The 15,892-nt window shown below is 33.8% G+C and overlaps 2 protein-coding genes across 6 annotated transcripts in view; one reads left to right on the plus strand and one right to left on the minus strand.

Moving 5' to 3' along the window:
• Nucleotides 1-242: 242 nt before the first annotated feature.
• Psi (P-element somatic inhibitor) lies at nt 243-14,287 on the minus strand. 5 transcript variants are annotated; one of them, XM_066286734.1, is made up of 15 exons: nt 14,075-14,287; nt 9,761-9,855; nt 9,595-9,670; nt 8,800-8,964; nt 8,552-8,688; nt 8,180-8,331; nt 7,865-8,078; nt 7,651-7,783; nt 7,418-7,540; nt 7,035-7,252; nt 6,662-6,876; nt 6,093-6,333; nt 5,883-5,991; nt 5,368-5,488; nt 243-1,115 (listed from the first exon to the last, which is right to left on the minus strand). In XM_066286734.1, the coding sequence occupies exons 1-14, from the start codon at nt 14,154-14,156 to the stop codon at nt 5,373-5,375; spliced, it is 2,076 nt and encodes a 691-aa protein (XP_066142831.1). In that variant the 5' UTR covers nt 14,157-14,287; the 3' UTR covers nt 243-1,115; nt 5,368-5,372. The 5 variants fall into 5 exon arrangements, with proteins under 5 accessions (XP_066142831.1, XP_066142832.1, XP_066142830.1 ...); XM_066286735.1 differs by lacking the exon at nt 243-1,115 and adding an exon at nt 1,133-4,152; XM_066286733.1 differs by lacking the exon at nt 243-1,115 and adding an exon at nt 4,186-4,924 and having other exon boundaries at nt 14,075-14,285.
• Hnf4 (Hepatocyte nuclear factor 4) overlaps nt 9,854-15,892 on the plus strand; it is a 28,033-nt gene continuing 21,994 nt past the window's right edge. The window contains exon 1 of the mRNA XM_066286743.1: nt 9,854-10,546. Within this exon, the coding sequence (XP_066142840.1) occupies nt 10,441-10,546 (106 nt within the window). The 5' untranslated portion in view covers nt 9,854-10,440. The remainder of the gene's footprint in view (nt 10,547-15,892) is intronic.

Genomic DNA, 15,892 nt, shown 5'->3' on the forward strand with positions numbered 1-15,892 from the left:
ATCGAAGTAAGTTTTTAAATATATCGAGTGTTGCACAAATACAGGTGCATAACTGGTAAAGAAGTTTATTAACACACTGGCGTGATTGCCGCCCTCACCAGCGATTCGTGCGCTACATTTCACGCTCGTGGGTTAAGGGTTGCTGTCTTCACCTGTTACGTAACTAACCGTTTCGTTTGACCGTTCAGCGTCTAAATTAAACGTAGTTTGATGGCTAGGAACTTCAGTGAAACAAAAAGTAATAATTTTGAAAATTTTATTTCAGTAAAATTCTGCCACATTCTGAAAAATGCAAGAAGCAGTTAAACCCAAATTCAATTAAACACTTCGCCGTCGAGAATGTTTGAATTACAATTTGGTTGGAAAGTGTTAAATAATTAATTGTGCTTGGCTATGTTAGTAATAATTACTACAATTTTACTATAAAATACTTTTTACTTTTGGTACACAATTATACTGCTAACTGAAAAATTTCTCCATTTAAAAAGTTTTAAATTAATAAAAAGTTGGTAAATAAAGCTGAAGACTTCGACGCTGACTCTGGAAATTGTTCACTAATTAGTGTATCAGAAATGTTAAACAGCGAATTAAGTATATAAAAAGAAAATTCTTAAAAACGTCATAAAATCGTGAAATAATTTACTCAGACACGTTTCATGAAGAACATCTAATATCCTCCAATAACAAATCCCGAGTTTCACTACATACCCACCGAAAAGCTATACTCACCACGCCAGCCAAATCTGACAGGCTCTTACCTTCCAGGAATCATCTCTGACGCATCATAACTCAGACGGCTTTTAACTTCGAAGACTAAATATAAAACAAACCAAGAAGCAAGAAGAAATATATCATCAAACAGTAATCAATCATCAATGAAAGTCTCAACGTCAAAAGGAGGCAATTCCCACATCGGACCAAGTAAATCAAATATACTCAAAATTACGAAATATACCGAAGAATGATCAATCAAAATTGCCATCATGTTTTAAACTATGGTTCTTACGTTCGCCTTTTGCTTAATGACTGCACAGCGGGTGGTGTTCCAAATCCAGAACCACCATTACCATCCGAGATGACAGTGGCCTCGGTATAGCTTCATCCCGTTCGTGTTCCTACAACGTAAAAGGTGTACTGAATAATTGCTACGGTTTGTCACGTTCAAAAACGTACACCTTTTAGGAACAAATGCGGTTGTCACAGGTAATCACCAATGGCAGAAACCAAATAGCCAGATAAAGCACTATACAACAATTGTAATTTGGAAATGATCACATAGCATTCAAAAATATTGTGGTTACAATATAAAAAAATGATGCGAGGTATAAATGCCAAGAATGGGATAGGTTTAGTACAGTTGATGAGGATAGGCAGAAAATAATACAATATGTAAATATGAAGAAGAAATACAACTAATAATAACAATAATGTTACAGTTAAAAAATTTGACACATACCAAAATTGTCATTAAACGATTAGCAAAATAGGTTCACTAACAACTAAAACAAGACACTGTAATACCACTTGTGGTTAAGCCTTTATACGTATACGTACATAATACTAAAAACAAACATTTTCACTTTCTTCTTCCGTAAAAATGATCTAATATTTCAATACATGCAACCGACCATAGTTACCAAAATAATGAGAAACGTAACAATGGAAACGATCCGAATCAGAAATCGAAATGTTTTTATCCTTCTTATCAGAGGAAAAGTTTAATTCAATTTATCAAGATCTGCTAAACCTAAGGAGCGGGAGAAACTTTCCTCTGGTTATCCTCCTTTTTAAGAAAATATACCTATTTACATATTGAAAAAGAAACCAATCCTTAAACAGAAAACAAGTACTAGAAAATACTCAAATTACATACCTTCATCGACAGACTATGAAAACTTTGATTACGGCCGCAAGAGTGCAGCAAGAATTCCATTTCAGAAACTTAAAAGGATTAGAAATTTCACTGGCTTCCAGAGAATCTTCGAAACTATAAAAAGAGGGGAAGTAGACAAGACTATAAAACGAGGTAGGTTAAAACTAGACAGAGTTACGTCAGTACTAGACATCAACGCCATTTCGGGTCTGTTTTTGGAGCGATAAAATTGGATAAATAAAATTTACGGAAAATGCTTCAAAATCGCCCAATCCTGAAGTCATATTCAGCCTCATTACAAAAGAGAAAATACCTTTGAAAGCTAGAAGAAAAAAACTTGATGGAAGATTAATAAATGGTGAAAAAAAGCTTCCATAACTAATTCAATGAGTGAAGAACTGTGTATGGAAAGAAGCAATCTGGAATTAAAAAAATGTATTATCCATTTTTTTTTGTCCATCGTTTTACCAAAAACATAGAATTCCTAGGGAAATAAAAACACTTCATAAAGGCTTGAACATAATTTCCAAATTTGACGTGACTTGCGATACCCTCAAAATTGAGAACCATTTGTACATGCATGAAAATAAGGAATTTAATAAGCAGAATTATCGAAGTGTTGACAGACTAACTAACAGCACAAGTTATATGATAATGATGCATACAATAACTGGTTTAGGGTAAAATTATTAATAAGCTGGGAACTTTAATTGCAAGCCAATTTACAAGAGAGAGCGCGGATATGAATAAGATTCTTAGCCGCCATTGAAACTAGCTTACTTCATGGCATGTCGCGTGTTTATTAATTTAATATTATAAATTAATTTTATGAATTTAACTCGGCCCTTGGCACTAAATTATTGATGTGCAATCGACTTTGGTGACGGATTTTCATTGATCTTAAATATATCTACAGTTTCTCGACAATCTCCGTTACAGTAAAAAATTCCAGAAACAATTTAAGTGAAAAATGCGAAAATATCTCGTAATAAGTTTAATCCTTTTTCCGTTTCTTTGCGTAAAAACCTTCATATTTACCGTTTTTCTTGTAAAATCGTCAATAAACGTTCACATAAAGAAGTCTGTATTTTTACACCTTATCCCGCCATGTTACTCGCTTGTTTTCTCATAACAGGCCAGAAAGTATGCACTCTTTGGCCAATTTTTATATGAAAGTAATATTTTGTCGGCAGAAACCCGACAGTTGACCTAAGGGATGAACGAAACCGTTTTAACGATCCCAGTCATTTCAAAGATTCTTAAATTTAACATAAAAAACGAGTAAAGTATCCACTAAAGTGGGTCATGAAAAATATTCGATGGCAGGCGAAAAAAAATATGTTCAATAGGGCTCTCTATTTTTCTATTTTGGAAATATATATTGATTAAAGGCCAACCTCAGGAACTAACCTTTCACACAGTATACCAAAAACGATAAAGTTGTCATCCTGTTTTAGGGAATATGCACTTAAACCTATGACACTATTTTTAGAAACACTTTGTATAACATTATTATATTAACATTTCACCTAACAATCAAATTAAATAAAATATTACCCTTCTCACCGCAATATTTACTTGAAACATGAGATGTGATGATTAAATATGCACTACGGGAAAAAATACCTACAATTGAAATTTCAATTACCGCAACGAAAATAATCCATAAAATATAAAACAACTCTATTACCCATCCTCACAAATCATTTCATTTAGTTGACTTATTCGAAGAGAATGTTGATTGGGATAACAGAAAAGGTTAGTCATGCAGTCTGCTCATATGGGACCATCAGATCTGAATATTCTTAATTACCGTAATCAATGTACTGTATTGGACTAGCTCGATTTCTAAGAGATGACAACTTTGCCGAATATAATGGAAATCTAAATATCGTTAGTAATACCTCTTAACACGTAAATACACGTTACAAGTTTTTGCAACGAACACCTGATACTGCTACTATAGCAGCATAAGAAATTTCAGCTAGTAAGAATACTTTAACATCCTGCAGCTACTATAAAATGTGGTTACTATTGTCAATTTTATTGTTCAAGCAACTGAAATTGATTAACTAATCAAATAAATTAGGGGATTTGTCTTAAGGAGCATTGCATTCAAAAACGTTCATTTCGAATCAATAAAATACAGGTATAAATGGGCAGTCAAAAGATCTCTCAATAAAAACGGAAAAAAACACAATAAAACGATAAATAATCCCAATAAATTGCGATTCATACTCGGCTCGTCTAGCTGCGTCATATGGATGGGGGGAATGACTCTGAAAATACAGAATAAGAAAACAACAAACCAATACAGACGTAAGTTTTAATTAATCCATACACAAAGTGGACTCCCACTTCTAAATACATATTAAGACTACTAACACTTGGAATATACGTCAAAAATACAACTAGAGCGTTCGCTTATAATCCCGTACCTAAAGCGTGTAAATCTGATTAATTAAACAAAGCAGTATTTCATTTTCTAAGGATCATAACCGGAACTGATTTTACGCAATTCTATGGTACCAATATAAATCCCAATGTTGCGAAACACAATTTAGTGGTAGGTACGAAAACAAAATGGCAAAGTGCAAAAAACAAGTCCTTACCTTGTTGCTCCTCCGCTGAAAATAAATCGTTCAAATCAAAATGAATGTTATAGGAAATGGAAGAAATATTCGCGGTAATGAAATAGGCGCATACATAGTCGAGACACTAATAAAACATTATGGACACCAATATTATACGGGGGGACACCGACCTTACAAAATAAATACTGCGTAGATACGCCATGGAAAACTACTTCACCATGGCTCCCTTTTTTGAGGAATTTTTAACAAAAATACTTAAACTCTAACCTAATTTAACGCCACTGCCGGATGCTTAGTACAAATAGATTGTAAACTTAAAAACTGAAGAACGCTTCTTTTAGCGACTTCCGGTTTAAAAAAACGAGCTTAATTCTAGGGTGCGGATTTTAAAACGGTCTAAAGGTTAATAGAATTGTCTGCAGTCGACCTCGGTTAACGGCAGTCCACAAGTTATAATCTGCAAATGATATATAAAACTGATATTTGGCTGGTGGTGGGCAACCTGAAAAGGTAAGGTACTGCACACGGGTAGAAATATTTGTCAAATGCATCATTAAATAAGAAACGTACGGCACGAAGAAAATACAGTACAATATGCACAAACCTTGAAAATATATGCGTATATACAGACATGGATAAATAATATATATAGAAATGCACTTCAAATATTTAAAATACCAAGTAAACCATCATGGTGAAATGTCAGTACCTTACAAAAAATATATGTATATATAATTTGGCAAATTAAAAATGTCCTGGAAGGAAGCTAGTTTAAATGGTAATGGTCAAATAAATAAAAACCAACAGATAAGAATTAGGAAATGGCGGAAAACATATATGTGTGAGAGAAACTGGTCAAAATCAACAGGAGCTTTACAATTTCTTATAGAATGTACTTACTAGGTTCAATTTCCGTCTGGAGGGTTTTGGGGAGCACCGCCGGGCTGCCCATATCCATATTGAGGATAGCCATAATTCTGTTGTCCTCCAGAAGGTGCTTGAGGTTGTTGTCCATAATAACCTAATATGTCCAAAAAATTTTTTTTAATTACCGATTTTTTTGGTTATAATAATTATGAACTTTTTACGCCATAAAGCTGGCATTTATTCCAGACACTGAAATATTTTAATATACAATAAATCTGGTTCCTTTAAATAGAAAACATTAGGTTTATGGAAAACATATTTAAGTCCGTGTTTAGCAAACTTGTAATATACTAATCTGATAATTAAATTAATACATTTATCTTCTAAATGTTTATGCAATAGATATCAAATTACAAAACATAATTTGTTACAATAAAAGGACGTTATAAGAAATGCCGTTTCAATTTTGGAAAATATGAAAATAGTAAAAAAAGAGAAAGTAAAAAAAATTGAATTAAGCAGAACGAAAATCTATCTCATTTACTCACCGCCTGGTGCCTGATATCCACCATACGCTTGCTGGTATCCGCCTCCTGAAGGAGCGGCTGGTGCTGCAGGTGCAGCCGCTGCTCCTGGCGCTCCAGCAGCTCCACTACTCTGGAAAGAACAAAAAGATTAGCAACTACTAGTAGGTACATTTGGCTGTTACAAATATAGTCTGAACAAAAAAAAGTAAAAGACTACAAATCACAAAATACCTTATTCTTCATTTGGGATTCTATCGCCTCCGCTTCTTTGATTTTTCCTATACTTCTGTAGTATTCCGCCCACTGGCGGCTGTAATCTGGTTGACCATCTCCTGAAGAAGTGGCTGGCGCTGGAGCAGCAGCAGGAGCTGCCTGTGGAGTCGGAGGCGCTGCTCCAGAAATTGCTCCCCCAGCTGCTTTCACTTTAGCCTGCTGCTCAATCATTTCAGCTTCACGAACCATTCCCAATGACCTAATGAAATTCAAACAATAATTGCAACTGTGAATATATTCAATATTTACATCATCTTAGCATGTACTTCATTTCATTTTTTGTATTGCAAAAACTCTGTGGGAAATTGATATTTATAGTATGTTAATGTTTTCTTTGCCATTACTAAAAACCAATATATCAACGTGCTGGTAATTTTATGAGAAGTAACTGTTAAAACTCATAATAAAATTATAGTATATTAAAATCTTTTATTTTGTGACGCACTTTAAGAGTCATATTTATCTCAAACTGGTTTTTAACTAATTATCTCAAGTTTCTTACAATTTACCCCATAGACTTAACATACCTGTAATATTCTGCCCATTGTAATGAATAGTCCGGTTGTCCTGATGGATTTACATTCCCTGGAGCTCCCCCAGGAGCAGGGACGCCACCAGCAGCGGAATTTTGATTATTATCTCCGCCTTGGCCTTGAGGTCCTCCCCACTGCTGCTGCTGGCCGTAGTTTGGCATGCCCCAACCCTGCGGGTTATACCCCTGAGGCGCCATGCCTGGATAAGCCTGGTCAATAACATAATATTTTTTTAGAGATTTAACAGAAGTCTGTCCAGTTATTTAAAAAATATACGTAAAAATGGGCAATATGATGCCAAGTACATGTAAAAGAGGCAAAAAAATATTTCTGGAGGAAAACACATCGCAATTAATGAAATACTTACAGTCGGCATACTGTTGTTCATTCCTCCGGGTCCCCCCGTCATATTGATAAAGTTGATGGGCATTTGAATTTTGTCACTAATGATCCTTTTCGCGGTCTCTATCGTATCCGGATCACCTTTTATCGTGAATGTTTTTTCGGTCTGATTGGAATTACTTCGTCGATCCAGTTCGCAGTAGGCTCCAGATTGTTGGTTAATTTGTTTAATTGTCTCACCACCTAAAAAAAAAATAAGCCATTTTTTTTCAAGATTCATTGAAAACATTAAGCAAACTCCAAAAAGAAAAGTTCATAGGTCTGAATTTATACCTCAGATGAATAGAATACCAAATTTCCTTCCAAATATAAGATCCTGAGAACAAAAGAAAGATAAAAAAAACTTACCCTTCCCAATGATAACACCACACTTATTTGCAGGCACCACAAACTGAACTTCTTGAGATGCCTGCCCGCCTCTGTCATTCCATCCTCCATAATCGCCGCCCCCTCCACCATTTCTGTCATTTCCTATAAAACAAGCAGAAAAATCAAATTTCAAAAGAAAACAAAAAGACAAATAAAATTATGAAGACAAACGTTATTTAGTAAATTTTAAAAATTAAAAAAAATGAAGCAACCTCTATTGCCAAAATTGCCGCCCCTGCCGCCTCTGCCACCACGACCGGACCTCCCTCCGAATCCCATGCCCCCTTCATGAGCTCCATCTCTTTGTAAAACACTTTCAATGAGTTCTTCAATTTTTTGACGCGCCTGAAAGGTGAATTACAAACAAATGCCCCAAAAAGTCCCATTTAAGGAACAAAAAAAATGATAAAATAAAAATCTCATTACATGTTCGATCTGTTTGGGATTACCGCTCAAGGAACACCTCCTATCCCCAGGTCCTTCATCTCGGGCTTGTTGGAACTGTACTCTACATCCAGTCTCGTTTTGGATTTTCTTGATCATTTCTCCTCCTTTACCAATAACAACGCCGACTGCAGCTTTAGGAACTAAGACCTCGAAGTCCCCTCCACCAAAATCGTCGTAACTGCCACCACCACCACTGAAATTTTATCACAAACTAAAGAAAAATAAGAGGACCAACATTTCAAAAATGCTCTCAAAACAAGAATTAAAATACTTAGATGCCAATATTTTACTTACCCAGCATTATGACCACCTCTACCTCCTCTGTTATTGAAATTTTTCATTTCTTTTTCTGCCATCAGTTCATATACCAACTGTTTGGCATACTCAACTTTTTGTGGATCTCCACTGATCACTAAAGGTTTCTCCAATTCTTGACCAGGACCATCCTGTAACATAAACTATTTCTTAGATTTCATAATAAACAGTGCTGTGGAAATATTTACACATATAAATTGTATGTCATAAGTTAACTCATTGTTTAAAGCTGAAATATGTCAAAGTTGACTATGAATTTAAATATGGACTTAGCTGTGGCAGTAAAACATAATTTTAAATCCTTTTAACTAGGAATCTTGATAAACCCATTACAAAAACATTGGTTTTTACCTGGATAACAACCATCTTTGCTCCACTTTTTTCTTGCAACTGCTTTATTGTTTCACCACCTTTACCTATAATTAAACCCACTTTGGGACCTGGTATCATAATTTCAACACTGTTTCTTCCTCCTGGACCTCCCAAACCTAGAAACATAAAATTTCTTTTCTTATTCCTGAATTTTAAATATATATATATTTTTTTCTCCAAGTGAAACAAAAATGTGTGTATCTACTGACAATCTTGCAGCTACTTACCACCCATTCTTGGTGGTCCTCCCAGACCTGGGCCTCCTCCACTACCTGGAGGTTTCAAATCGTCACTCATTGGAGGTCCATTATTCATTGGAGGTCCTCCTTGAGGTGGTCTGCTCATTCCCATAGGAGGGCCTCCCAATCCTGGCCCTTTTTTTGTTTCGGGCTCTATATATAATGACATATAATATAGTGGCTTGTGCACAAAGGCACTAAAAATATTAATTTACATTCATTAAACTCCTTATTAACTAATCAAACCAAATCATTTTATAAGATTAAAGATTTTAACTTTGAATATTTGACTGACCTTAATAACTTTCAATTCTATGTGCTAAATAAAAATACAGTTCTTTAAAATGTGGAATTTTGCAGTTATTTTTTGGTTTCAATGTTTATTTAATCTTTTTTTTATTGATTGTAAACATTCATTTGGAAAAAATGATTCCTCTCTAAAACTCACATTCCTTTTTATTAAAGATATCTTTTATCAAAAAAAATCCATGTCATTTCAAAAATGGGTACCAACATTTCTATTTTATGAGTATTTATTAAAGAGGCATGTTTAGTTTTGCAATTTTTCAGTTTACTTTAGTTAGCTATTGTAATATGTACTAAAACATTAAAAATACTTGAAACCTCTATAACATAACATAAGGAGCCTTAGTCGTGTCGCCTGTTATACTATACAAAGCTACTATTGAAAGCCTATGGGCCCAATTGGTTCAAGAACTGCTTGAAGGTTGAAGGTCTCATTAACTCATTAGCAGTTTTCTCTTAACAATTAATTTCACTTACCAGGAGCATCCTCCAAGGGCCTTTTGGAGGGCCGGTTTTCCGGGGTGGTACTCCCTGGATTAATTTTGGCGGCGATCTATGTTAAACGAAAAACCAAGATCAAATATTTGGGAAAGTCTACATTATGCATGCTTGTTTTGCTGAAGGCGTCACAGGGTTGAATTACCTGTTTAGCTCGTTGCAAGGCTGCCGCAAATGCTGAAGACTGATTGAAGTTTTGTTGAGGAGGTGCGGATGCAACGCCGGAGAATTCGCTCATTTCTTTTTACATACAAAATAAAGAAAAATTAAATTGTAAAGCAATTTCTATAAAAATGGATGCCGCTTGTCGCGCACGTCATGGAGAGGGGCAGGGCTGCCAACAGCCAGGAAATGACGTTGATGACTGTTCGCGGTGAAATGTTCCTAAGGAAAAAAAACTCCCTAAAAATTTGAATGAGTGTTTAAATGGGTCTTATTTAATCTGGGAACAATAACTAAGGACCTGTAATATGCATATATTTTTCAGCCATGCCTTTAATGGTGATGATAGTTCGCACTATAGGCGATTAAATAAATGGAATTAAAACTGACTAAAATTACAGTTTAGCCAAACTAATCATGTTTCTTTCTTAGAAATATATATAATAAAGACAGAAAATTTGGAGTTATGAATCTGACCAATAGTATTCCTAGGTTGAGCACATGTGATGAGTTCAAAGTCCACTTTCAATTTTCACCTTGTATTTGTCTAATTTTGAATAAGGTTAGGATAATATTTGTTTACCTGTGGATATTATTGTAATAGATTTTGTTCTATTTTTCGAATTATTTACTGAAAATTCGTGACAAATTTAACTCACGGCAATGGAGGAATCCCTGGATGCTCCAAAAGAACTAGTAGAAGGAGGTAATAGTACTTCAGTGATTGTGCAAAACGTTAAGATTTCTCACCAAGACCCTGATGGTGACGGTAAGTTCTACTTTCCCATTTGACGTTAAAACGCATTCATTTTGTTTAAATTAATTTGAAAATGAATTGTTAATGTAGTACATCATTGTGTAATTTTGTACTTCATATCAATTTACCTTTACTTAATAATACATGTATCCAAATTATGATGTGGCAGGGAGTTATGTGGATATTTAAATACTAGGCAGAATTATTTGTTTAACAAGACATATAATTTTTACCTCCTCGTTAACCCTTGTGCTTAACCATTGCCATTAATATGGATTCACTCATATGAGATTTGGCAAACCTCTAATAATTACTGTTTGGTGAACTATTTGCCAAACCACCGTTGTTGTGATTATCAAATTGTAGAGCTCTCAATGCAGACATGTACTTCATTGACAATATTGATATTTGCTTCATTGATTTAGCATAGTATACTGACTTCAGACAAGAATAGCTAATATATCTCCCTATGTATTATTGGGAAATATGGTCAATGCACTCACAATGAAATGACAAAACACTTAATTTATGTCATTTGAGAACTGTAAAGATCCCAAGATGGAGCAATTTAACGGTTATCTGAAGTTTCGTCCATGAGGTTCCATTTATAACTAAGGCTTATGTGTGAACACAATAACTCAGATTATTAAAAAAATATGAAATAGTATTATGTGCTGAGCTTGTGTTTCCAAAATTATATTCCCACTAAGTTTATTTTAAATTGCTATTTTTGTTAATTTCTTGCTATATGATGGTCAATATTGTGATTAATTGGATGAACTGAGGACAACCTTCCACTAAGACTTAAAGTCTATTGTGCCTTCTATTCAATTTTTAGCTTGTTTATCAAATTTACCGCGCACTTGCTTTATTAAAAAATTTGAAAACTTAAGATACATATTGTATGTAATTGCATTTATTCAATAATCTTTTGTTATATTCAGGTACTTGTGTTTCAAATATCAACAAGGTTGCCTAAAACCCACTGTACTTAAGTGTTCATTTTAGCTTATTAATAAAATAACATGAATTACCTAAATACATATTTTGATTATCTAACCTTTTAAGTAAGTTATTTTCAAATTTCTTCAAATTATGGAGAGATGCATATTGTATTTTCTGAAGAGTTTCTACTTTAATACCTTATCAAAAATGTGAAATAGATAAATTGATTATTCTGTACGTGCATAATAGATGAAAAATATTATTTTCTGCAAAATATAGCCATGTTATGTATGATATGTTTCGCCATGGTAAGTTTATTCGTTAATAACGTATAGTAGGTATGAGAAAAACTTCAAAAAATTCATACTAAAGATAAATAAAACAAGAATCATTAAGTAAAACGTCAAGGGGCTCATTTTATTTAGGCCATATTAAAATCAATGAAATTATGTGTTATTTTATTTCTCATTTGCCGTCTAAATCAGCTTTTGGATTTAATAAAAATGGGTACTATGTATGGTATCCGCTTATAGCATGTTTATGAAGCAGTGCAAGGTCAAATTTTCGGGCCAACCGTGAGGCAATGATTGGATTTTTCTAAGCCCGGAAGATAAACATGGTCCAAAACAAATTTGTTTGTTGGGTAGGTCAAGTTCGAAAACTTTCTATTTATCGTATTTTTACGGGGTGTTTCAGATTGTACGATAAGGTAGTTAAAAATTCGAAAATGAAAAAAATAAAATTGTTATTTTTCTGAAAATGTTTTCGCTCCTTAACCCTACGTTTATGAGTGTAAATTGCCTTAAAATGCTCTTAAATATCCCAATTATTCCTAAAGTTCGGATTGTAAAACCTGGAACACCCAGAAGGAGCTTCACTATTTATTTTTAGTGAATATGAAATTTGGAGAATAAATTTTTCGTTCGATTACTTGACCTTGTTGTTCCTCGAGTAAAGGAAGTTGCTGTAAGCAACACACAGACGATAAAGATAATTCAAAATTAGCTGTAATGGAGGGAGACGATACTTAAATATAATTTGATGTCTTGAGTCAGCTACATTTCCATTAATAGGTTATAGGTATTTTTACAGTCTTTCAGCGACACCCTCTTCCTAAAAAAAAATCATTTTGTGGTCAAAGATAAAATACGACAATCAATTTAGAAATGTAAAAATTTTCTTATCCGACTTTTCCTCTGCGTTTACAAAAATTGTTGGTTTAATTAAATAAAATGCTTCCCAAATAAAAGTTTTTTTTTAGATAATATTCCTTAGTGATTCTAAACTTTATCACGACAGTTTGGTATCACCATTCAGAACCTAATTAATTAACAAAGATTAGCAAATTATTCGTTCCTTGCGTAATTTCCCAGCTCTACTTGGAAATCCATCGAAATTCAGAGATTTATCTAAAAACTTTTATTCGGCTAATCATAGAAAAAGAATGATTAATTCCACGAAACGGAACTACAAGCTCATTAAACATCCGACTTATCTTCAAAAGGCCAAGAATGGTAGAGATAAGTTGTAGTGGCGTGGAAAATAATGTGTTATCTTGACCGTTGTTAGGAAAGGTTTTCTAGGAGTTATCTAGGATTCAATAAATTATTAGGAGGAGAAAAAGATGGAATGCCCTCTAGATTGAATGGAGGATGTTTTATACTTGGGTGAAGCTCAATTCAAAAAAAAAATTGTGCAATAGGAAAATCAAAATAGAACGAACGCCTCTGGAGAAGTCAAAAATGAAAACACTTTTTAAAATTTCCTTAGGTTTTTGTGGTTTTTAGGAATTGTTAAACGTCATCACCAAATGAATTCATTGTCGTCAAGGTGACATGGCACATGGTTAACTAAATTATGTACAAAAATATCCCCTATTGCATATTGAAAGGTCACCGTAAGTTCAATTTTTAATTCATTGAATTTAAGGAAGTACGCAAAACTATGACTTAAATAAATATGAAAATAATTGTATACTTTACTCATGACTATGCCAACATTTACACCAATGTCACAGGCAAAAATGCTTGCTTCAATAATATATTTTGCTTAGTCCCTTTTTCGCATTACCCGATTTAACGGAAAACTGTCACTTTACCATATGCTTTGTCTCGAAGGATATCTAATTTAGTAACCAATTCAAAATATTCCACATTTATACAGAAAATTTTATAATATTAACAATTAAAAATAGCAATGTTATCTACTAAACAGATAGAATTAATGCGATCTTGCAATTTAATTAAGCGCAGTGTTTGTTTGGGGAACTAAAAATGTTTAGGTCAGTTCGCTCGCTGTTGTTTGCATGCTCAACATTGATAATACACCTCAAAAATTCCCTTTAATGTATACGAAACTGCCGATTTTCGAAAACAAACTCGTTATAAAATGTAAGTGGTGCAACCAAAGGAGGTACCCAGTGAAGCACAAATCGATACATAATTTGAACGTTTTAAGAATTTTTGTTTGCAATGAAAATTTCACTTGCATATAATGTAATTCTAGAACCTCAACATCCACCCACCCTTTTCTTCAATGTCTCAACTTTAACGCTTATTTCTCTCAGAGTCAATAGCTCAGAAACGTTTCACCAACCTGAAAGTCCTATTTTTCGACGATCTCCCCACGGAAGCAGATAACAAACTGAGACAGTATTTACGAGAACTACTAGAGACATACATATGTGTGCTCGGAATTCTTAAAAAAAAACGAATGCTGGACATACCACAATGAGCTACCCTGGATAAAGATAATTATTTATTGTGACATCCGCTGAATTAACCAATAAAGCAACCTAGCTTAGTTGCATTTTGAAGGTTTCAAAATTAGCAAAAATATATTAATTTCGATAACAACATTAAAAGAATATCACTAAATGTGAAAAGCATCACCAAGTGTGGTCATTAGAAAGCATGCGCAGATCTGTAATGATGAGACAACGTCGGATTTCCCCTGTACTAAACCGGGTTTGGTTTTTTTTTTAACTGCTCCGTTGGGTAAACTTTTATTTAATTTTTTTGTGGATCCATGGTCGTGTGAAAGTAGCGTACGTAACTCGCTAGGAAGTTTTCAACATATGACCATGAAATTCTGCGCACGAGTCGCAAACGAAGAAGGATCCACGCAAATGTAGTATATTTTGTAAATATTATTTTCTTCGCTTGTTATGCAAATAATTATTTTCTTCACTCCTACCTTGAAGCCTTCATGCTCTAGTCCTTCAACTTTCCTGAAAATATCCGCTCATTCCTTGATGAAATTCGCGCACATGGCAACGCCGCGCTTATTATTGGTTTTGAAGCGAGACTTCAAACATTGGCTGAGCATACAGGAATTGTCACGTAAGCTATTTTAGTTTAAAATATATAAATACGTATTTATTCTGCAAATGTGAAAGCTCTGGAACCTCAATCTTCAATAACTTACCTCTTCGGACCAATCTGAAGATTCCGCTTTCAACCACTGGTTTCTTTAATGCTTTCATACCTACCCTTCAAAACCTGCATCGTCAGATACCACGGAAAAAGTTGTATTTAACTTTTCTGAAACTTCGTTGAAAAATTATTGTGAATAATTTTACACTTCGAGTTTTTAATTACTCCTGTAAACAGCAGTGCTCCTCGTTTGTTTTAAAACTAGACGCCAAAGTTTGACATTTATCATTTTAGACATGCGGCGTTGCCGATTTGTCTAAAAAGTTTTATATTTATGTATATATACAAAGTTTGTAACGTAGGGGGTAAGGAAATGAAATATTTATGAACTTATTTCTTTTATTTAATAAAGTCAAAGTATTTTCAACAATTTTTAGTAATTTTTCAGTAGTTATGGTAATAATAATGTCAATGATTTCCATGAGTCTCTTTATGTCCGAAAGGTCATCTTATGATCTTCGGTGGGTAACCACGAAAAACTAATTTAAGTAAAAAAAAAACTGCAAACATGTTTTTAAAAAGTCCACCGTTTTTGAGTCGTTTTATAAGAAATACTTGTGTGTAGCAAGCAAATCATTTTCTGAATATTCTCAAATTTTAACTCCAAAAGGGAATGTTACTTGTAGTGAACAAGTCCCATTCGAGGTGATGGGTTTAATTTAACTCCTAAAAAGGGAGCATTTTCATTCGTTTTTGATTCCTCTGCTAAGTAGAGTAAAGGTTTACACACAGCGTACTAAAGTTAACATTTCCATTTGTTTTTGATTAGCCCTGTTGCCATTGCATGCATGGACCTAATCTAACGTATTTTACTGTGCTCCATAAAAAGTCGAGTAACTAAAATATCAATACGCAACAATTAATTTGTAAATACAACCAGCTTATCAGCGAGGCGAGTAAATCTTACATAAACACTCAAAATCCCCTCCATGTCTTTGGAAATAAATTAAATTTTAATTACATGCCTTCTTCTCTAAAA

The sequence above is a fragment of the Euwallacea fornicatus genome, chromosome 10 (assembly GCF_040115645.1).
Source record: "Euwallacea fornicatus isolate EFF26 chromosome 10, ASM4011564v1, whole genome shotgun sequence".
Taxonomy (NCBI): Eukaryota; Metazoa; Arthropoda; class Insecta; order Coleoptera; family Curculionidae; genus Euwallacea; species Euwallacea fornicatus.